The 25,057-nt window shown below is 35.3% G+C and overlaps 1 protein-coding gene across 14 annotated transcripts in view; it reads left to right on the top strand.

The window, feature by feature from the left end:
• Window positions 1-25,057, top strand: part of STXBP4 (syntaxin binding protein 4) — a 187,230-nt gene that overhangs the window by 19,962 nt on the left and 142,211 nt on the right. For 12 of the 14 annotated variants that reach the window (XM_072938618.1, XM_072938617.1, XM_072938610.1 and 9 more), the window contains 5 exons: window positions 144-276; window positions 12,089-12,195; window positions 12,370-12,571; window positions 13,917-13,995; window positions 19,497-19,591. In XM_072938618.1, coding sequence (XP_072794719.1) covers window positions 144-276; window positions 12,089-12,195; window positions 12,370-12,571; window positions 13,917-13,995; window positions 19,497-19,591 — 616 coding nt within the window. The remainder of the gene's footprint in view (window positions 1-143; window positions 277-12,088; window positions 12,196-12,369; window positions 12,572-13,916; window positions 13,996-19,496; window positions 19,592-25,057) is intronic. The other 2 variants (XM_072938613.1, XM_072938620.1) reach the window with 2 other exon arrangements.

Raw genomic sequence — 25,057 nt, 5'->3', positions numbered from 1 at the left:
TCCATACTTTTTAAAAGATGTAGTTGCTAGTGTGTGCTGAGTATTCTGAGTTGTCAAGATCTAAGAGTTTGATTTAACAAGTAAAGAAAAAGTAGTTTCCCATCTCTAGGCTAACCTGTGCATGCTAATTTACTTTATCTTAGGGACCCTGCCTTTCAGATGATTACAGTCACCAAGGAAACAGGCCTTGGTCTGAAGATCCTAGGAGGAATTAACCGGAATGAAGGTCCCTTGGTATATATCCAGGAAATCATTCCTGGAGGAGACTGTTATAAGGTAAAAATGAAAATAAAAATAACCTTTCACCCAAAAAGACAAAACCACTAGTGACGAAGTTTGTTTTCCTACTTCATCAGTAAATTTTTGGTATTAACTGAATGTCCACTGTGACCATTTCTCAGTGAAAAATACAAAGGGACTGGAAGATCTTTACTGTCAAGGAACTTTAACCTAGCAAATGAATAGGAAGTAAATATGAAATAAATATGGAAATAGAAGATTTCAAGCTCTAACTAAAGGTTATATATTTTGAATTATATGCTGTTCAACTTTTATCCTAAGCCTGGTTGAGAGAAATTATATTTGAAGACATGTTAACCATCCACTGCTCAAAGTTAGGGTTAAGTTAGATCACTTAAACTTAAACTACGTTCATTTAGCCTCTCCCAAATGTGAAACAGAACAAAACAAACAAACCAAGCAAATAAAATACTTGTTTCTGAATTTGCAGTAATTCTTACCGCGTTTGTTATGTCACTCACTAGTTGCCCAAATCAGAAATTAGATTTAGAATTACAATTGGAAAATACCTTTCTTAGGAATTAGGAAGCCTTACTCTCCCCTTCACTGTGAGAAATTTATAAATCATGAGTTCCTTTTTGCTCTGGTTGCTAGGAAGCTCAGATCCATACTTGAAGCACAATACCAGCAACTTAGTTAACAAATTGGTTCCTATATTTTCATGCTCATTTATTTCTCTTGAATTTTATTTGGTATTTCTGTTTTACTAATGTGATTTTATATGTCTGTTGTTGAAAATCGCCTCTAGTCCTTTTTGGAGATACAGGATATATAGAATTTAATACAATATTCTGTTAATATCAAGCTTTATAACATGAGAAACGATCCTCCTATAAAGTTTGTTCATAGTTTTGTTCTTCTTATTCTCGTTGTTTTTGTTTTGGTTGAATACATAGTGCTACCCTTACTCCCCAGCCCCACCCCAAACATCATTTAACAAGCAGTTTAGTTATTCATTTGGATTTTTTTCCCCCCTGGTAGAAGAAGAGTCAGTTTAACCAAATAACTTCCAAAACAATAGACTCAAATTGTTTTGAAATGTTGAGGAGTAAGGTATCTTCCAAATAGACTTACCAATTTGTAAGTATTATACAGTAAGTTTAGGATATTATAATCATACAGACTTTTGGCTATTGAATTTAACTTAACCAAATAAGAGCATACTTAAATGCTAAATGTAAACAAATTCAAACAAAAAAAAATGAAATTTTTCTTGTAAGAACTGAGATATCTAGCACTGCTTTGAAACTAAACTAAAACCTTTGGTTTTAAAGGTGAGATATGTGTGCATGTGTGTGTATTTATGTGTGTGTATTCAGTATAGCTAAAGTATGTCTTAGATTATACTTGATGTAATGTAATAGATCATGGTACTTGAAAAGTGATAAGAGTTTACCTTTCAGACAAGCATCAATTTGTGCTTTTTTATACCCATGAAAAATATTTGTAGTTAAAGTAATACATTGATAACAGTGGTAGTGGGTGTCTCATCTGCTGTCAGTGATCACAGACTAAGAAATTATACCCATAATACATACTTTCTTTTGTTGAATTTTCTGAGAATTTCATTGTTTGAAAGGATATTAAAAAGCAAAACCATGTAATAGACTTTATTTTATATGTACCACTAGAGGGCAGCACAGAATTATTAATGTTCTCTGACAGTATCGGTCATGTCCAAGAGAAGAAAACTGCCAAAATAGAGAAGAGTAAGTAGGTTTGACATGCTTACATTTATTTTTGTATTCTTCCTCAAGCTGGAGAATGATATACATATTTACTCTGCAAATACAAATTAATGCAATTCTATTTAAAAATATTTTTCTTAATAATATTTACTGTGTTCTAAATACTGTGTTAGGCTTGTTAATAAACTTACAGTCTGCACAAAATTTCTGCATTGTAGGTATATTCCTAGAATAGGAAACTCACAGGCTCGTAGGTTATCCTTATTAAGTTGCTGAACTGAGCAACTGTTAATATTTTTTAATGCATATGCACACTTTCTCTAATTCTATTTTAACATTATATTGTTTCAGAACTAACAATATAGGCAATCTTAAGCTTGTAAATATATTATATTCCATTTATATTTGCAAACTTCATAGACAGGGGTTATTGGAACTCAGAAGGAATCTTCTTTAATTAATCATGGTTAGCTGCCCCTTCTCCCTCCCACCCTCATACACACACAAAAATGTTTTTCCTCCTGGAAAATATGAAATAAAATATTGGTTCAGTCATCAAAATGTCATGTTTCTTTGAAAAACATACTCAAGTTCAAATTTGGGGCATCTTGATCTTTTTCTGGTTCGGGTAGGAAAGAATATTCTCCCGGCTCTAAGTGCTAGAGATAGCCTATGGATTGAGAACAAATGTATACTAGTACTGAGTTAAGGAAATATGGGAACTCCAAGACCCTTTTCATCCCACCACCTAATCACATGTCTGTCTGGAGTCCTCAGTGTTCAATTTGAGAGCTTTTTTTGGCTGGGAGACTCCAATTGCTTGATTTCCACTTGGATCTCTTAAAGGCATTTCAGACTCAACAAGTCTGAGGCAGGACTCGTGGCAGTCACACTACACCTTCATCTGTCCATCTCTTCCCACATAGACCTTCTTCTAGTGTTCCTAGTCTTGGTGAATGACACCTTCCAGTTTCACAAATTCAGAAGACCTAACAGCATCAGCCTTCCTGATCTCCACTGCTGTCTCCATCGCTTAAACTACCATCAGTTTTTATCAGGCCTCACAATAGCTTAGCCTGCTCTTTGCGTTTCCCTCCTGAACCGTTTTACTAATACCTGCTTACCTGAAGTGCTCTGTGTAGTGTGACTTCTGTCCTCTGTTTCTCTGGCTGTACATCTCTGCCTCCCAGAGTAACATTCATCTAATCCCTGGAAAGGACCAAGTTCTTTCTTCTCTTACATGCTGTTCCCTCTGACTGAGAATAGCTCCTCCCATTACTTCCAAGTGTCAATTCAAAGTCCACTTCCAAAGAGATATATTCCCTGTGCATCCCCCCAAGTCTAGGCGAGTTTTTTTTTTTTTTAGCTATATGTGCTCCTAGAGCCTGCTCCTTTCCTTTATAATCACTGATCTCAGTTTGTAATCATACATTGATACCTGTGATTTCTTAAGTGCAAGCACTCTATCTGATTTTATTCACAATAATATCCTTAGTCTCCAGTGTGGTACTTGCTACATATTAGTTGCTCAATTAATACGAATGAATGAATGAATGATCCTTTAGTCATTCTGTCATGTTTCTGAGAATGGCTGATCTGCCTGTTTACCATTCCACTGCCACCATCTGGGCTCCACACCAAAGTACCCCTCCTTCCTAGCCCTTTGTTTTGGATTCTGAACAACACTTTGAAGTGTTCAAATGTTTCTGTTTGTTTCGTTATTTCTCTGCAATGATGTAAGGAGCGCAAGAGGGAGTCAAACTTTTTTTCTTCAAACCTGGTGTATTTCATGTTACTGATGCTAGAAAACACACACACACACACACACACACACACACACACACACAGTCGGCCCTCCAAATCCTTGGGTTCTAGTTCTGTGAGTTCAACTAATTTCTGATTGAAAATATTCAGAAAAGAAAATCCAGGAAGTTCCAAAAAGCAAAACTTGAATTTGCCACACAGGCAACTATTTACATAGCATTTGCATTGCATTAGGTATTATAAATAATCTAGTGATGATTTAAAGTATACGGAGGATGTACATAGGTCACATGCAAATACTGTGCCATTTTCTGTAAGGGACTTCAGCATCTGTGGATTTTGGTATCCACAGGGCTACTGGAACGACCTCCTTCGGACACTGAGAAATGACTATACACACACACAAAACAGATATATAGATTGGGAATTACCTGCATGTGTACATGTATATATTTTGTCTCCCTAGCATCTCTAAAATTGAGATGGGTCTTATAATAAATGTCATAGTGTAATATGCAGCACTTTTTTCTCTTAGCATTACATAAAATTATGTCATATCTTATAGTCAATGTCATCTTAGATAGCATAAATTCAGAACTTAAAAAAAATCTTTTTTATTGACGTATAGTTGATTTACAATGTTGTATTAGTTTCGGGTGTGCAGCAAAGTAATTGAGTTATATATGTGTGTGTGTATATATATATGTATATATTTCAGATTCTTTTCCATTATAGATTATTACAAGATATTGAATATAGTTCCCTGTACTATAAGTAGGTCCTTGTTGTTTATTATATATATATAAGTATATGTATCTGCATATATCTGTTAATCCCAAATCCCTAATTTATCCCTTCCCTCCTCTTCCCCTTTGGTAACCATAAATATTTTTCCTATGTCTGTGAGTCTATTTCTGTGTTGTAAATAGTTTCTTTGTATCATTTTTTTAGATTTCCCCATACAAGTCGTATCATATGATATTTGTCTTTCTATGTCTGACTTACTTCACTTAATATGATAATCTCTAAATCCATCCACGTTGCCATAAATAGTATTTCACTCTTTTTTGAGGCTGAGTAAAATTCCATATATATATAGATATATATTTATATATAATATCTATATATATCTCTCTCACATCTTCTTTATCCAATCATCTGTCAATGGACATTTAAGTTGCCTCCATGTCTTGGCTATTGTGAATAGTGCTCCTATGAGCGTTGGGGTGCATGTATCTTTACAAATTACAGTTTTTATCTTTTCCGGATGTATGTCCAGGAGTGGGATTGCTAGATCAGAAGGTAACTCTATTTTTAATTTTTAAAGGAACTTCCATATTGTTCTCCATAGTGGCTGCACTAATTTACATTCCCACCAACAGTGTAAGAGGATTCCCTTTCCTCTACACTCTCTCCATCATTTATTATTTGTAGACCTTTTAATGATAGCCTCTGTGACCAGTTTGAGGTGACACCTCATTGTAGTTTTGATTTCCATTTCTCTATTAATTAGTGATATTGAGCATCTTTTCATGTGCTTATTGGCCATCTGTATGTCTTTGGAGAAATGTCTGTTTAGGTCTTCTGCCAATTTTTGATTGGATTATTTGTGGGTTTTTTTGATACTAAACTGAATGAGCTATTTGTATATTTTGGAAATTAATCCCTTGGTTGCATTGTTTGCAAGTATTTTCTCCCATTCCGTAAGTTGTCTTTTTGTTTTGTTTATGGTTTCCTTTGCTGTGCAAAAGCTTTTAAGTTTGATTAGGTCCCATTTGTTTATTTTTGCCTTTATTTCCATTAACCTAAGAAAGGGATCTGATTTATGTCAAAGAGTGTTCTGCTTCTGTTTTCCTCTAGGAGTTTTATGGTTTCTGTTCTTACATTTAGGTCTTTAATCCATTTTGAGTTAATTTTTGTATATGGTGTTGGAGAATATCCTAATTTCATTCTTTTACAGATTGCTGTCCAGTTTTCTCAGCGCCAGTTATTGAAGAAACTGTCTTTTCCTCATTGTATAGATACAACCTTGTAGATTAAGACAAAGATTAGACACATAGATACTCATGACAGTCACTGTTCACAAAGGATTACGTTAGAACATATTTAACTTTCAGAAGAAGTCTATTTTCAGGATGTGCTGAGCATACCATTGGAACTGGAACCACGGCTTTTTGGATAGATGGCAAAGGGTAGAGAAACCAGTCTCATTGGTGGGTTCTAAAGCAGTAGCAGCCAAGAGGGTTCACTTTAAGATGTCACTTTCTTTTCTCCTTTGCCATTATTTGTGTTAGAGCCACCTTAATTTCCTCAGACTGTTTCCTGGCCTTATTTGTTTGTTGTAAACTTAGTTTATACCTGGTTCTATGCTCAGGGAAATAAGCATGAAAGGACATGGTTCTGGCCAACTGAAAAATCAGTACTGCTAATTGGGGAGCTGCTGTGTTAATACACTCTAATGGAAGAAAAGAGATAAGTGAACAAATAAGGACAGTACAGAGTAAACGCAATAACGTAGGTAAGTAAAGTGTTTTTGCAGCAAAGAGGAGGGAACAATTAAGTAAATCTAGGGAGCTGGGGAGAACATACAGCAGAGAGAATGTTTGAATTTGGCTGTGAAGTTTGAGAGTTCATCAGACAGAGATGTGGCAAGGTGGGTGGTGGCATTCTAGACAGGAATTGGTACATGTTAGCACATTAAGGTTTGAAAGACTGTTGCTGGTTTAAAGAACATTTTCTGAGGATAGAATGCAGAATGTATATGCTGAGGAGAGAAGGTGGATGATGAAGATAGAAAAAGTAGGTGGCAGCTAGTTGTGCTGGGGTTTGGGAATTTAAGGAGTTTCAACTTTTCCTATCAGTGGGCAGTCATCAAAGTTTCTTAATTTGAGGGGTAGCAGGATTAAATTTGCTGACAGTATGAAAATTGCCCATGACAGAGAATGGGGTTCTGATTCGACTCACCTTTATTTTAACACCTACAATGTGCTAGGATTTTGTATATGTTATTTAATTATCCCAGCAACCTAATGTGATAGGTATTTATCCCCACCTTATAGCTAAGAAAGAGAGTCTCATAGAGATTAAACAAATTGCCTGTTTCTCATTAATAAGTGGTATTTAAAGAGGAATACCTCCAGTTGACAGTTTATGAAAGTATGGGAAAGGAATACAGAGGCTCATAGGAGCATTTCCTTAGTATTTAAGAATAGTGAGTTAGAGTCAGCCTGTATAGATGGTTTCTGATGATATGGTAACGTGTTATTTAGGAAACTGTATAATGGTCATCATAGTCTGAAATGAACAGTGTTGGTAGTTCTTAACAAAATATTTAAATGGTCAAGAATACATTATTACTTCAACATCTTTATAAATGTCAATATGAAAGAATCCAGGCTGAAGCTGGGCACGTGGAAGTGCTTGGCACATCGCCTGTCACGTTGTACAGTTGCTCAGTAAGTGCTGAATCAGAATCCAGACGGTGTGGAAGGGGCCTCAGCATATCCCTGAAGTTACTATCTTCACATACACGTTAATCCAGCTGGGGCAGAATTCAGCGGCTTTGAATGCCAGACTTTTAACAGAAATAGCTTTGTTTTAGTTTGCAGGTTCTGACTTTTAAGCAGGTTTAGAAATTCACATGATCAGCTAAGATCTTATTCTAGGAGGCAAAGAAAGAAGAAAAAAAAAACTGCCATGAGTACTTTTTAGAAAGAAAAATATATGTAAACACCAGAAGCCACAGTTAGAGGCATCCTTCTCTTCTCTGACTCTTGTCTTGCTGGAAAATGCTACACAGTGTACTTTAATACAAGATATGTTCAGTTGCCTTGCTGAGAGCGTTTTCCTTTGTGTGGCTAATACGGTGTAGCCTGAAAGGAGAACGTGGGAGGTAGTAGGTCAGCCTACTGTTTTCTGAAAGCTGCTTCTCCGTAACACTGACCACCAACTGTTGTTTCTATAAGATAAACGGGTAACAGGGGCTGCCTCGGACAGTTCAGAATTTGGTTCTGTGTTCCTTGTGGATGACGTTGGGCACCTCCCCCACCCCCTTCCTTGCCCCTCTCTCGTAGTTTATGAACATCTACCTAGCAGGTTGTAGAGCTCAAGTGCGAATGTAGATCTGTCAGAGCCGGGTCTTGCCACACCTTGTGCTCTTTTTCCCCACGTCAGTCCCCTGCCCGAATAGAAGACACAGTCATCATTGTAGAATATTCCCTTTTCAAGGAAATTTGATAAAAGGACGTAACTCTTAATACCAAGAATATTTAGAGTCAAACAGAATAACCTGATATTTACTGTCCACCGTCCCAGTTCTAAAAGAACCTTTTTGTTCCTTGTCAGAGTCCTTTAAATGCTTTGCTCCAATGCTGTAGGGCTTTCTTCATTTTTCCCTTTCTTTCCCTAAACTGTGTTGCCAAGCTTTAGGATGTTAGTCAATATTAGTAGTATAAATTTCAGTTATAACCTACCTTATTAAGCTGATTCTAATGAGGAATTTTTTTGCAGATTCCAAATGGTCTAGAGCTAGATTTAACAATGACAGTTATTTAATTTTATTTATTTATTTATTTTTAAATTAGATTTAAAAAAAATCTCTACATAATATTTCCAAAGCCAGCTTCGGAATATAGAACCAAAATGTAATTCATCTAGTTCGGTACATTGTAGAGGCAAACATCATGACCGTTCTTTATATTTTGAGGGGATGGAAATTTTCTTTCTTTCTTTTTTATGATGTAATATTTGACACATACAGAAGGATATTGGAACATATATCTAACTTACGAAGCATCATAATAAAATGAATGCCTATGAATCCACTTAGAGTTCACCATTTGACTTAAGAAGTCGAAAATTTTACAACTGAGGCTTCCTCTGTGCTTTACCCTGATTACACTCCACCTTCTCCCTCCCAGAAATAAGCACTCTCCAGAATTTTATTTATTCTTCCCTGACTTTTATTAGCCTTATCTTTTTGCCTGTGGCAGAAAGGTTTTTTTTTTTCTTTTCTTTTTTTTGGTTACCATTTCACTTTAACCTAGAGGGAATAACTTATCCTCAGACTGACATTAACATAGTAAATTGCAAGCTATTGTACATAAGTATCTAAGGGTAGTGTGAGTATAGTTGATTGAAATGCACATGTAACCAAAGTCTGTAATAAGACTTGGGCCTGGGCAGTACAGCACTGTGTTTATAAAATCTTTCAAAATCAGCTCTTCCATTTTACTGAACCATGTAGGATCCATATGGTAGATACTCTCTCCATATTGCTTAGCCTTTTCCAGCATTACTGCTGTGTTTTACTCCCCATACATTTATCAGATGGAAGGAGAGAAAAAAAATCATTTATGCATAGAGCAATTGTGTGTTTTCTGACTTTGCTAGTCATATTTAATCACATATTTATAAAATCCAAATTAGTTTTCAAATTTTATATATTTTAAAATCAAATTGCCTTTTGGCTTAATTTTTTTTTACATTTTTTATTGATTCATAATCATTTTACAGTGTTGTGTCAAATTCCAGTGTTCAGCACAATTTTTCAGTCATTCATGGACATATACATACTCATTGTCACATTTTTTTCTCTGTGATTTATCATAACATTTTGTGTATATTTCCCTGTGCTATACAGTGTAATCTTGTTTATCTATTCTACAATTTTGAAATCCCAGTCTATCCCTTCCCACCCTCTACCCTCCCCCCCCCCGGTAACCACAAGTCTGTATTCTCTGTCCATGAGTCTATTTCTGTCCTGTATTTATGCTTTGTTTTTGTTTGTTTGTTTGTTTTTGTTTTTTAGATTCCACATATGAGCGATCTCATATGGTATTTTTCTTTCTCTTTCTGGCTTACTTCACTTAGAATGACATTCTCCAGGAGCATCCATGTTGCTGCAAATGGCATTATGTTGTCGGTTTTTATGGCTGAGTAGTATTCCATTGTATAAATATACCACATCTTCTTTATCCAGTCACCTGTTGATGGACATTTAGGTTGTTTCCATGTTTTGGCTATTGTAAATAGTGCTGCTATGAACATTGGGGTGCAGGTGTCATCCTGAAGTAGATTTCCTTCTGGGTACAAGCCCAGGAGTGGGATTCCTGGGTCATATGGTAAGTCTATTCCTAGTCTTTTGAGGAATCTCCACACTGTTTTCCATAGTGGTTGCACCAAACTGCATTCCCACCAGCAGTGTAGGAGGGTTCCCCTTTCTCCACAGCCTCTCCAGCATTTGTCATTTTTGGATTTTTGAATGACGGCCATTCTGACTGGTGTGAGGTGATACCTCATTGTAGTTTTGATTTGCATTTCTCTGATAATTAGTGATATTGAACATTTTTTCATGTGCTTTTTGATCATTTGTATGTCTTCCTTGGAGAGTTGCTTGTTTAGGTCTTCTGCCCATTTTTGGATTGGGTTGTTTATTTTTTTCTTATTGAGTCGTATGAGCTGCTTATATATTTTGGAGATCAAGCCTTTGTCGGTTTCACTTGCAAAAATTTTCTCCCATTCCGTAGGTTTTCTTCTTGTTTTATTTCTGGTTTCCTTTGCTGTGCAGAAGCTTGTAAGTTTCATTAGGTCCCATTTGTTTATTCTTGCTTTTATTTCTTCTAGGAGAAAATTTTTGAAATGTATGTCAGATAATGTTTTGCCTATGTTTTCCTCTAGGAGGTTTATTGTATCTTGTCTTATGTTTAAGTCTTTAATCCATTTTGAGTTGATTTTTGTATATGGTGTAAGGGTGTGTTCTAGCTTCATTGTTTTACATGCTGCTGTCCAGTTTTCCCAACACCATTTGCTGAAGAGACTGTCTTTATTCCATTGTATATTCTTGCCTCCTTTGTCGAAGATGAGTTGACCAAAAGTTTGTGGGTTCATTTCTGGGCTCTCTATTCTGTTCCATTGGTCTATATGTCTGTTTTGGTACCAATACCATGCTGTCTTGATGACTGTAGCTCTATAGTATTGTCTGAAGTCTGGGAGAGTTATTCCTCCAGCCTCTTTCTTTCTCTTCAGTAATGCTTTAGCAATTCTAGGTCTTTGATGGTTCCATATAAATTTTATTATGATTTGTTCTAGTTCTGTGAAATATGTCCTGGGTAATTGGATAGGGATTGCATGAAATCTGTAGATTGCCTTGGGCAGTGTGACCTTAATTTTTTTTTTAATGTTTGTAATTCAGAAGGGTCATAGGGTCATTATGCATTTAGTTATAGTATCTTTCATTGTACAATATTTGAGATAACATGTTCCCATAGAAGTTTTTCATAAATATTTTATATTTATTTGCTTTCCTGCATACTCAGTATTTGGTGTAAGAGATAATAGTAAATGTCTTTAAAAAATAACTATTGTTACTTAGCAGTAAAGTAACCATAAATCACCATTATTATATATTATGCAGTTCAGATAAAAGATCACTTATCCAGGGATATATCTTAGTAGATAAGACTTTAAAAAGCTGCTCCCTTGAATTTGTGGAATTAACTTATGTACCGTCAAGGGTGAAAATGCTTTTTAACCATAGCTGCTTCTTCCTTAGTTATAGAAATAATGCTTTCTGTCTTTGTACAAGTGATGAATAGAGAAGCATCTTAGGAACTGAAAATGAAGAGAGCTCTTTCTTCTTTTGCAGTTTGAATTGAGAAAAAAGACAGATGAAGACTGAGAAACTCGCCTAACATATACATTAAATCTTACAACTTTTGTGCTTTTCTCATTCGGTTAAGCCAGTTATAGGCAGAGCTGGAGCTTGTCAAAGACAAAGCCAGTCAGTTAGAATTGGTTGTTGTTAGTAGGTTGTGTGCCTAAAGTTACCTGTATAGCCAGCTGGGCCTGTGTCACAGGACAGACAGCAGGTCCGGAAAAGAAGACGTTTGACCATGAACAGAAATGTCACTATAATTAAGAATCAATATAATTAAGATCCTTGACTGAATTTTTAAAAATTCTGACTGTGGAATATTCTTAATGTTTGATGGGATAAAAGACTTTATCACAGTCAGAGATGTATTTATCTCATAGTACCAACCTTTTCAAACAGGTCTCTTTCCCTGGTTACCAGACTGTGTCTTCATATAGTCAGGATTCCTTAGCGTGAGAGTTTTTTCAAGGAACACGTGAATGTTTTCATGTCATTCACATATATTACCAAAGCAGGTTTTAGTCATACTTTTTGCTATTGAGATTCTTTGTCTAAAATTTCCTTTTTACTGTTTTATGTAAGTCATTCTTTACTAAAACTTTGCTTTGCTTTCATTGCATCAAGTAATTTTTTTAAGAAACACCTTTATCAGTTTCTTTTAAAATGTTATTATTTTTGTTAGGATGGACGTTTGAAACCAGGAGATCAACTTGTCTCAATAAACAAGGAGTCTATGATTGGTGTATCATTTGAAGAAGCGAAAAGCATAATTACCAGAGCCAAATTGAGGTAACTATTCTATCTGTAACATAGGATGAGTCATTTAGCATGTCTCCTAAAAATAGCAATTGAAGTTGTCTTAGTACTCTAGACTCTAAAAGAAGTATTTTTTGATAATATTTGAAACATTTTCTCAGAATTCAATTTTGCTATATCCATAAAGTGATTTCTTTTTAATGGTAGATCAGAATCTGCCTGGGAGATAGCATTCATCAGACAAAAATCTGACAGCAGTCATTTAGAAAATCCATCGTGTACATCCCTCTTAAAAGCTACAGGAGAATATGGAAGTCTTCTTTCTTCTCCCTCTGAATTACTGGTTCCAAAGACATCATCCACTCCCAAATCTACAGATGCCATTTTGCCTTCCTTCCAGATAAATCAGGTAATCTTCAATTTTTCTGTTTATGTAGTTCACAAATCCCCTGTGTGTCTTTATGTTTATTACATACATAGAGAATTATAATTTTGGTAATATAGTTTGTTAACAAATTGGTATTTCATTGAAAGTTCTTTTTCTGTTTAAGATTTTCATGCTGTGCTGTCAGTAAATGTAATTTTTCAAGTCAGTTTATCCTCTGTCTAGAAAACCATGATCAGGAATGGCATCACAAAGGTATACATCTACATATCACTCAAAGCTACGATATGGAATGTTATACATCTATTTTCAGGTAGTCTCTGATATGTCTCCATTCATTATTATTTCTGTTTTCTGCTTGACTGAAGACAGGCAGTCTTCCTTTCTGTTCCTCTGCTTCTTTCCTACACAGTGAGGCTAATCCTGATCATCCAGGGTAGGTGGGTGTTACTCCCTCACGTGTGCATGCTGGAGTACAGTTCACCCTAGAATCACACAGTAGGGAGTGTTTCTACATCAAAATCGATACATTTACAATCATCCCTTGATATCTGTGGAGGGACTGGTTCAGGGACGACCTCCCCACATCCCCCACAGCAGATACCAAAATCCAAGGATGCTCAAGTCCCTTATATAAAATGGTGTAGTATTTGCATATAACCCACAAACACCCTCTTGTATACTTTTAAGTCATCTCTAAATTATTTATAATACCTAATACAGTGTAAATGCTATGTAAATGGTTGTAAATACCTTGTAAATGCTATGTAAATAGTTGCCTGTGCAGCAAAGTTCTGTTTTTTGGAACTTCTCTGGAATTTTTTTTTTAAACACTTTCAACACGCTGTTGATTGAATCTGCAAATGCAGAACTGACAGATATGGAGGGATGACTGTACTTACTAATTGCTGCAATGCCCTAACAAATCAAAATTATAAAGTAGAGCGTTTACCCTTTAAATCTGTGTTAGCTATAAAACAAAATAGGAAACTCAGGCAGGCTTTTACTCAGTGCAATTAAAATTCATCAAAGGTAACTTCAGTTTCAGGTTCATGCTAATCAGACACAGTTTAAGATTTTCTCTCAGCCCCTTATATTTTTTCAGTTGGGATTCTAATACGTTTTCAAAGACAAGGTACATAGCCTTATATTTTATCTTTGGACATGGTAGAGCTGAAAGCAGTTGTTACCTGTAATTCCAAGTTTGCTTTGTTTGAAGATGAATATGCCAAAATTTTAAAGGTTTCATATTTGGGGGACCAGTGCTTTAATCTCTTTAATCATTCTTTTTATGTTAACATAAGCTTCTAGTCTGGTCTTTGACCTACTTTGGAAAATGACATTTCATGTTCCTCATTTTCTTTCATAGATAAAAACTGGTTGTAAGAAAACAGAACAGACTCCAGTTACTTCTTCAGACAACAGCCCTACAGATAAGTCTAACACAGGTAAATGCACATTTAATTCCCCTTTCCTGTTATTTTTTTTCAATTACTCTCTCAATGAGGAGTACATAATGCGACTTAATAAACTTTAAATGAGTGTGCATTATGCCTTTTTTTCTTCATTGAATAAACGAGCAAAATAAATGTATTGTGCAGTGGTCCCTGTTAGATTATGACTTTTACTGGAAATTTTCCTGAACAAAGGGTTGAAATTTTAAAAGACACGTTATCATAACAGTATCAATGAAGCTGTAATAATCAATGAACTGTTGAGACCAAATAATGAAAACTCTTCTATAAATCAAGATTAGGTTGCCTTGCCCTTTTAGTGAAATTCTGGTGAGGCATATTAAATGCATCTTTCAGAGAAATTATAGAAGGCAGCATAGTTTAAGGAAAGAAATATATTTTGTTTTTCTTGGAAGAGATTATATAGCTATAAATTGGAAAGAATATCTGTATTGTGAATTCAACATTATTGGTCCTTAATTACCATGAAATAATTTACTAACTTTTAAAACAATGAAGGATTGATTGCATAAGCTACCCATAAGAAAAGGATTTTTATCAATCTGTAAAGTGTTTTTTGACTCTCAAATATCAAGAAAAATTTACTCCCCTTAAATTAACTCCAAAAGTTAAACAGAGCAATTAAAAAAAAACTTTACTTATAGAAAGGAAATGTTGATTACATATATCTAAATTATAAAACAAAGCTTTTACTCATGTATTTTGATTTTTAATAGCATTATCTAGATCAAAACTGCAAAATAAGGAAGAGTTAGTATAAATCGTACAGTGTCTTAGTCTGTTTGTGCTACTGTAACAAAATGCCACAGACTGAGTAGCTTACCAACAACAAACATTTTTTTCTCCCAGTTCTGGAGGCTGGCAGTCTAGGATCATGGTGCCAGCACGATCCGAGTGACTACCTTCTTGTGGTTGCAGACTTCCCACTGTGCCCTCACGTACTGGAAGGATTAGGGAGCACTGTGGGGTCTCTTTTAAAAGAACTTGAATCCCATTTGTCTAAGTATCATGGTCTAAGCATCTCCCAAAGGCCCCCAACTCCTAATACCGTGACCTTTGAGGGTTAGGACTTCACCATATGAATTTTGGGTGGACGGAAGCATTCAGACCATAGCATACAGCTCCTGTACTTACCAGGAATTTATCGTGGAATCCAAGTAGTTTCTCTGATTTGGAATGGTATTTACCAGTGGGTTAGGAGCAATCTTTAGCCATAAATATATGCCTTTTTACTTAGTGGGCTTTGTTGACTCTTAGAAACTTTATTAGTAGTATTTCCTTTACATAATTGATTTCTATTCTCTTGATAAATTGTTTTTATTTTAAACTAGGAACCTATGTGAGAAAAAAAATACATGAAAGAAGCAAACAATGGAGAGGAGGCATTTATGTAGCTTGTTTTTAATTTTTAAAGTAACTGAGCTTTAATGCCTCTTTTAGCCATTTGTTTATTCACTAAGTATTTACTGAGTATGTCACGTGTGTCACACTCAGTTCAAATGAAGGAATTAGGATGTTTTCCATGAGGTACTTAACAGCATATTTTGAAATAAAATATGGGGTTAAAAACCTTCATTATTCAGATCAGAAAACACATATATGTGTGTGTTTGTTCATGTGTGTGTGATTATTTTATTGAATAACTAACTACTCTTCTGTTTGCAGTGTTCTGTGTTGCCTAAAGCAGGGTGTGGGTAGTTTTAGTGCTCTAAGAAGTATACTGTCTTATGGATGAATAACACATTTGCACAAATCAGTTAAAGACACAAACAAAGTGGACTAAGAGAAGAAATGTTAAGCGGCCTGAGTGTGGTACAGGGAAGGCACAGTGAGTGGTTAATCACCAGGCTCTGAATGCAGACTTAGAGGTTCAGATCTTTGCTCCAACTTATTAGCTATGTTACCTTGAAATAGTTGCCTTTTGGGTTTGGTGCGAGATTTTACATGCCAGGCACTTTGTAACAGGTGCATTGTGTATGCTCAGTGCATTTTGCTGTTATTATTATTAATCTTACAGAACCTGCAGACTAGAGTATAGCTCAGATAATATTCCATGGCATGGTTTTTAGAGCAGAAGTGACAGCTTCTGTCCTTTAATTCAGTTTTGCTTTCTCCTTCCTACTCCCAAAGCTAGTACATAGTAAAAGATTTGTCATGAAATACACAGAAATCAAGAGGAAAATTTCTTGGCAGATGTCAGACATCATCCAGATATTGAAAGGAGTGGTAAACATCACCATGATCAAAAGCAAAGAAGTAAGGACAAGCTACGTGTCAGGTGACCCTAGGAGGCAAATCTGATTAGGGCAAGAGATCCCGTAGTAATGAACAAACAGGTAATTTACCTCAGTGACTATAATACTACTAGACTTTGTAATAGAAAAATAAATTAGTAAAAAATATATTTGAGTGAGTAAGCTATATATAAAGTAGATATTAAAATGAAATTAAAGTGGAATTTTAATTTTTCTACAGTAGAAATAGAATTGACTCAGTACCATTTTCTTCCACATAAATATAGTGGGCTAGATGTTTCTGGGTGGAAAAAAAGTCAACTCTAAATTTTATCTAGGTAACTTATATACATTGTGGTTTGTTTGATAGAAGTACTTAACTATAGACTGTCCTCAAATTAGGTCCTTAACCATCACATCTAGACTCCTTCAGCCAGCTGAAGGAGTATTTATTAAAAAAAATAGACAAATTTTAATGTCAACCTCAACAAAAATAAACTTAATGAGGCAAATCTACCCCTGTTCCCATCTCAAAATCATTCCAAAATGTAAAACTGTTCAGAACATTTAAAATCCACTTGTACTTGAGTATGTTTTTGGAAACTATTCTATTATATAAATTTCTTATTTCAGAACCCAGAGTTATTTACTACTGCCGTAAGCTGAGTAACGCGTGCGTTTGTGAGTGAGCTAGAAGCCTAAGAAAGGCATTCCTAAGGAAATCAGCAGAGTTATTGCATGAAGAAATACAATCATGACTTTACCACAACACAAGCTCTAATTCTCCTGCAGTCAGGCTTCCGTAACTGAAAGCAAACTAGTGATGAGGAAGAATATCCATGGAGAGGGTTCATAGTATTAACCAAATACTTCTGATCCTGCCCTGATAAAGCATTTCTTTTCCTCTGCCCCTGAAAAGAGGCACAGGAAGAGAAAAGCCAAGGAAATAGTAAGCCATGCTTTGGAAAGTCTCCCTTGCCCAGAGAGGAGCAAATAAAGAGCTTGAGGCTGGAATGGAGAGATGACCCTCACAAATGAGGAAAGCCGTCCGTGGTAGGGGCTTTTCAGGGCACGCTACCTTGAGTTACCAGAGCATGCTGGATTTATGCCCACATCCTCCTGAGGTTTTGGCTCAAAGGTAAAGGTTTAGGGGAAGTTTGGCTAGAAGAAAGTGAGGTTTCGTTAAAGCCATGATTACATATTGTTGAATTGCAGGGTTAGTATAATTTTACAACAAATTTTTATCTCTGTCTCTGCATTAATATTAACAGTACTTTATAGTTTTCATACTAGTTTTCTAAGATTTTTTTTTTACCCTTATAATTCCTATAGGGTAGTCTGTTTTATTCTTCCTACTTTACGGATGAGAAAACTGTTGATAAAAGATATTGACACATTCAAGAAATAGGCTTCAGGGGTCACAAGAGATTAGAATCCTGACATGGTCACCTACTAGCTGTACGATCTTGGGCTAGTTTCTTTATCTTTTGGGGCCTTGGTCTCTTCATCCTTGGGTTGGAAATAATAGCACCTACGCCTCTGTGGTTATTGTAAAGATTAATAAGCTTATATATGTGAAGTACTTAAGTGTACTGCCTGGCTGAAAAGTAAGCACAAATAAGAGCTAATTTTCTGTTATTTCCACTGTTGCATATAGCAAGTTTTTATGCTTAGATGTAGGAAAACATAAGTGAGAACACATACCTTGGTGTGTATCCCTTTCTCTCCCTCTTTCTTTCACCTGTCCAACCCTTCTGCACACTTACACTTGAATTGAGTAATTCACGCCCAGGGTTAGTCTTGGTCTGAAATTAACCATAATTAGGTTAGCTTGGGTCCACCTGGTGTTAGTGTGCCTTAACGGTAGGTCAGGCACCAGGCTGAAAGTCATTGTCAAGCCTCACACATCCAAATCTTAAAAATGAAAAGTAAAGTATGACTTGTCTGCTGTTTGGTCTTCCTACCACTTCACTCATGCTGATCTTTAATGCCACACTGTCCGTTTGGCACAAAATTTCTCTTAAGAGGAAAAAAATATATGTGTAGTATATTTTTATCCTGTGGCCAACAATTAGGCATGACAATAACAAAGGAGTCTCTGCTGCCTTCACCAAAATTGTAATAATTCTGTTATACTAGAATCACTTTTTCTCAAGGTTTGAATTCCATTTAAAGCTAAAAGTCAGTAACCGTTTTTTTCCTATGATCTTGACACCTATAAGCTATATTCAAGGTTTTACATAGAATGTTAGGGAAGTGTTAAAGGTTTAGAGGAAGACTATTTTCATATGCACTTCTTATGTTCTTAAGAAAGAGAATGCAAATCATTTTGTACTTAGAGACAGATGCTCTGAGAAATTAAAAAAAAATTAAAACACTGCATAAAAATGTGACATTTTAAAAAGTTTTTTCTCTTCCTCTTGTTTCTATGTAGAACTAGGAAAATATCATTTAAAAGTGTATTTAGAAGAGTGGCAATTTAGAGAGAAGGATTGACATGAATTATAGGAATCTGACAAATTTTGGCATATTAAAACAAATAATTTTTCATATTCTAGTCCCTTGTGACACCTGGTGTTTATTCAGGCAACACGGACAAAGCTCATCTAGGTAATCAGGGTATAGTAAGAAGATGTTAGAGAATGGGTGAGAGGTGTATGAAACTCAATTCTTGAGAATCCATTTTTGCTACTTGAAATATAACTTTTCTGTAGAAAAAGAAATAGGATTTTTAGTTCAAGAAGTTTTGGGTCTGTATCATACTTCATGTACAAACTTGAAACAGTTTGCATTTATGAGCTTTTCCATAGTACCTCCAGAACTCACATAGCAAAACCATTTTTTGCCACTCAAAGAAAAATCATGACCTTTTTGAATTTCTAATATGATTTTACTTATTTTGGAAGAAAACAAAGACTTTTGACTTTACAATTTGTAAGGCACTATCATGACAAGGTAAGTAGTGGAATGGATGTTTGTCTTCTAAATTAGTATTTCATAAGGACTTAATGCACAATTGTCCACTCTTTTTATATCGTATCTTTTAGGGCTCAAGTGAAGCTGGTTTATATGACAGATTTTAGGTTTAAAGATGAAAAAAATCATGAAAACAGAAGTGAAAACTGCCAACTGATTAGCCAGAATTATTTTTGAACAGCAGGAGCCCAGAAGACATCCTGTCAAATGAAAAGTTTTATTCCAATTAAATCTCTAATTAATGTGCACCCTGTTGTCTCTTAGATATTGCCCCTACCTGGACTGATAATTATGGACCACAAGGAAAGAAGATTTCCCTAAATCCCTCTGTTCGCCTTAAGGTAGAGAAACTAGAAATGGTAAATATTTAAAATTTTTATTTTCCGTCCATAAAACAAGAGCAAGGAGGTGTTCTCATTTTTTGAGAAGATAAAGGACTAGAGCCATTAGTTTCTTGGAAAGATATCTATTTGCAATTAAATGAATGGCAGTTTGGGTTTAAATTATTTAATTCATGTTTAAGTTGGACAGTTCATGGTGGTTCATTAATACAAAATAGAAATAAAATCTTTTGTAACTAAATTGACATTCAAATTAATCAGTTCCTTCCTGTGTAAGAATGAGATAAATCTATTTTAGAATGTAGACTCAAAAGAAACATGGAATAAACTATGACAAAAGGTAGTAGACTTGATGTATATAATGGCAATAAGAGCAAGGAAGTAATATTACATTACTCAATTTTTTAAAAAAAGTAAAGGGAAACTAATTTTCAACAAAAGATGCAAGAATATACAATGGAGAAAAGAGAGTCTCTTTAGCAAGTGGTGTTGGGGAGACTGGATAGCAGCATGTAAATCAGTGAAGTCAGAACAGTCCCTCACACCATACACAAAAATAAACTCAAAATGGCTTGAAGACTTAAATATAAGGCAAGACACTATAAATCTCCTAGAAGAAAACATAGGCAAAACATTCTCTGACATAAATCTTAGCATTGTTCTCCTAAGACAGTCTATTCAGGCAATGGAAATAAAAGCAAAGATAAACAAATGGAACCTAATTAAACTTACAAGCTTTTGCACAGTAAAGGAAACCATAAGCAAAAAAAAAAAACAACAACCTACAGACTGGGAGAAAATATTTGCAAATGTTGTGACTGATAGAGGTTTGATTTCCAGAGTATATAAACAGCTCATACAACTTAATAACAAAAAAACAAACAACCCAATCCAAAAAATGGGCAGAAGATCTAAACTAGCAATTCTCCAATGAAGAATACAAATGGCCAATAGGCACCTGAAAAAATACTCAATATCACTAGTTATCAGAGAAATGCAAATCAAAACTATAGTGAGGTGTCATCTCACACCAGTCAGAATGGCCATCATTCAAAAGTCCACAATGATAAATGCTGGAGAGGCTGTGGAGAAAAGGGAATCCTCCTACACTGTTGGTAGGAATGTAGTTTGGTGCAACTACTATGGAAAACAGTATGGAGATTCCTCAAAAGACTAAAAAATAGACTTACCATATAATCCAGAAATCCCACTCCTGGGCATATATTCAGAGGGACCTCTAATTTGAAAAGATACGTGCACCCCAATGTTCGTAGCAGGACTGTATGTAATAGCCAATACATGGAAGCAACAGATCCATTGATAGATGACTGGATAAATAAGAAGTGGTATATTTATACAATGGAATACTACTATCAGTAAAAAAAGAATAAAATAATGCCATTTGCAGCAACATGGATGGGCCTGGAGATCATCATTCTAAGTGAAGTAAGCCAGAAAGAGAAAGAAAAATACCATATGATATTATTCATATGTGGAATCTAAAAAAGAGAAAAAAGAAGACACTAATGAACTCATCTACAAAACAGAAACAGATTCACAGACATAGTTAACAATGTGGTTGCCAGGGGGAAAGGGATAAATTTGGGAGTTTGAGATTTGCAAATATTAACTACTATATATAAAAATAGATAAAAAACAAATTTCTCCTATATATCACAGGGAACTATGTTCAGTATCTACCAAAAATTTGTCCTGGAAAGAGTAATATATTGAGAATTTCTACATATAAAAGAAACTTGATGATTAATAAAGAAAAATTACAAATAGAAAAGCATTTTAAAACTTTTCCTCTCAGGTTACCTGGGAGCTCACAGCAAAATTCTGCGAAGTCATTTTTTTTAATAAGAGATGGATATTGTGCTGAAGGTTCACAGCCTCTACTTTCCTGTCAATTTTTGTAACAGTTTTTCTGTCAGATAATTATTTTTTACATTTTAGGAAGAGTGTGAAAATGCATAACTAGAATAAATATACGTTACATTCGTTCACATATTCAGACCTTTGCATAGTCCTATAATAATACCCTTTTCAATGCCAGTTTGGATCTAATTCATTGTTCACATTCTGACTCAATTCCAACTCCATACTTAAGTGCCTTGCTGACTTTTAGAGTTCAGACCAGTATTGCCATATTCTGCACATCTGTAGCATTAACATCACTTTCTAGTACCCTGTCATCTTTTATGTATTTTATCAGCGGGACAAACCTTTACAATCCATGTGTACCTACCACTGTTTAAACACCTGGTTTGTGCCCAATAAAATTTTCTGATTAATTAGATACTTGAGATGTCTCCTTTGTATTTTTCAAAATCCTGACTATCTTTTACTACCTTGTACTCTCTTTTCATTTGTGGCTAAAATGTAAGTTCTGACTAATGATAAGTTTTTCAATCTGTTAATATTATTATTTTCAAAACATAGAATATTTGAGGTTTAAAAACATAACTATTAACATCTAAAAATGAATAATTATTATTTTTTAATGATATAGCTGTAACAGTTGTTTCTGAACAACCAAGATCTAATACCAACTCTTCCTCTGGATGAGGAGGTTATTATCCAGCTAATGACCACCTGGTAGCCTTTTTATTTTTTAACTCAGTTTAAATTTTCCTAGCACATGATATTTTAAAAATCTGATTAATTCTCTTAGAGATGTGAAAATCATCTAAATTTGCATTGATTCTGAGAAATACGTGTTACTTACCCATTGAATCAGAATTCTACTTTTGGTCCTCTTCTTTATCCTAAGCAAATTGATTATTTTTTAATTTATCAAATTTATTTTTTATTATAGATATTGTTATAGCAGAATATAAAAATTAAGTGATAAAATTTTCTTATAAGAGTATAATTTAACTTCATCTTAAAAAAAGTTCACCAATTTTTTTTTAAACTATACATACTCAGGTAAAAAAAGGCTGTTTGACTTAACTTATGACTTAAGAATTAAACTCTAGAAATAAATGTTATGGCCATCTAAAAGTTTATATTGGCAAGTTGCAGACATTCTTAAATTGTAATGCAATATTTGTACACAGAATAACTATATATACACTTCACTTACATTGCTGATATATAATAGTTACCCAAACTGTCTTGACAAATGAGGCTTAATATAAATTCAAACTAAGTAGAAGATCAATCTCAATTACAGCATTTCTTTCACAACTGGTAAGAGATAATCCAAACATTTGCTGAATATAAAAAAGTCCCATGCTTCTTGGTGTGCTCTGGGAATTCCAGTATACTTTGGATGAGAGATGTTGACCACGCAGGAGTTCACTGCTGCGCTCACTTATAAAGTTGGAGGAACTTTGGTCCAGAGAAGGGGACTGCCCTCCATCCACTGGCCTCAGTACAGCTCAGGTGGGGATCTGAGTGAGTGAGTGCAGCCTGGCCGTTTTGGATGCCTGAGTGGAGGAGAAGAAACAGCACAGCCTTAATACGAGGGCCCACTCCTGAGAAAGGGACCATCATGGCTTGGTGCTTGGTACCCTGGCTGGTTTGTAAAAGCCCCTGTGATATGCTGGTTCTCATGACCTCTTCCAGGAACTTGAGCTCTTTTAGCATCTCCGCCATCTCTTCTTGGATAGTCTGCAGGGATCTCCCATTCTTCAGTTCTTAGATAAGAAAATCGATTTCCTTCCTCGAACTCAGGTTAACTGTCATCAACTTTCTGTAAGTGTCAGCGAGGCTGGGTATGTTTACCGGCTGCTCTAGCCTGACATTCTTTGAAGTTGTCTCCATCTTGACATACTCCTGTTTAGCCACACAAAGCTTGTCGATGAGGTGGCATTTGTCCTCGATCTGTGCAGCCACTGTTTTTGCCAGTTGCTTTTCATGGCTTCCATTAACTTGACTTCTAACAGACTGAATAAGTCTGAAAGTAAATAAAACACCCAGCGATATGGTTAGGACAGGCAGACTCAACACTGCCTCACAGTGGAGACTCTGGAACATGGACTGAGAACACAGGCCATTGGGTAGCAGCAAAACCAGGACTGCACTCAGCTTCCTAAGGATCAGCCCAAAGCCAAGCTCCACAGAGGACAGCATCCCCTCATGGCACTGACCCACCACGGGGCTCTGCCCAGTAACCGTGGATCCACCAGCCACAACAAGCCCCAGGGAGCACCCCAACATTCCACCTGGAACCCAACCAGCAACTGACATCCTGGATTGGCCAGTTTTCTGGTCAGTGTCGGGGGGTGGGTTGTCAGAGGAGAGGGTTGTAACCAAAATGTCATTTTCCCCATTATTGTCTAACGGTTATTTTTTCTTACCTCTTTCTTTTTGTGTTTATATCTGTATACAATAAAAATATAGTGAAATGTGTCAATGTAAAGTTTATGATTTCACAAATCTTTCAAATTCCTAACCCACGACAGTATTGGAAAAGTCAGTGTATGAACCATATGTTTGAATCACATCCATTAACACAGAATATATACCCTCTGTCACATTTCAGTTGAAATACACTCTCATGACATGCATTCATCAGTTTGGTGGTGGCTGAACTTGATAAAAATGAAAAAAAAATGCAACGTATACTTTGATGTCTTTCTCTTTTGCTCTAAGTAATGTTTTTAGAGGTATGTGTTTTCATTTGAATATGCCATTCATTCTGTTTATAGGGCTAAACAATTTGACCTTGTAAGATTATATCACAAAATACTAATCCATTCTCTTAATAATGGACATTTGAGCTAGTTCAAGTGTGGGTTATTATGAATAAATATTTTTGCATACATATGCATGCATCTTTTTTCTAAATATCTGTTTTCATTTACCCTGTGAGACGAATACCTGGGAGCAGCTCTGTTGTGTAGGTATGTGCTAAATACTCCTTCATTTTGAAAGAAATTTCTTGAGGTATAATTTACATGCCACAAACTCACTCATTTAAATAGAGAATTCTTTGGTTTGTGTGTGTGTAAATGTGCAGAGTTGTGTCTCCCTCACAATCTCATTTTAGAACAATCCTATCACAGGAAAAAAAGATTTCTCAATCCACACTTTTCTTTATCGGCTTCATTTGACACAGTCAGTCTCTCTTCCTCTTTGAAATGCTTCCATGTTATAGATTCCAGTTCAATACATTTTACCATTCTTATAATTTTTTTTTGTTGGTTTCTATTTTTCTAATGTACTCACTGGCCTTTCCTTCAGTGATTCCACTGATGGTTTCTACTTTCCTTCCAAATCCTTTAGCATCAGTTTGACTCAGGAATTAGTTCTTTTTTTTCCCCATAGTTTACATTACGGTTTACTCTAGATCTAGTACATTCCATGGGTTTTGATGAATGCATAATGACGTATAGCCACTATAGTATTATACAAAATAATTTAATTGCCCTAAAACCCCCTTCTGTTCCATCTCTTCATTCCTCCCTCCCTCCTTCTTGCCAAACCCCTGGAAACCACAATCTTTTTATTGTTTCTGCAGCTGTGCCTTTT

Source organism: Vicugna pacos, chromosome 16 (genome assembly GCF_048564905.1).
Source record: "Vicugna pacos chromosome 16, VicPac4, whole genome shotgun sequence".
NCBI classification, from domain to species: Eukaryota; Metazoa; Chordata; class Mammalia; order Artiodactyla; family Camelidae; genus Vicugna; species Vicugna pacos.
Note: the sequence above shows the minus strand (reverse complement) of the source record. Positions and strands in the feature narration are given on the sequence as shown.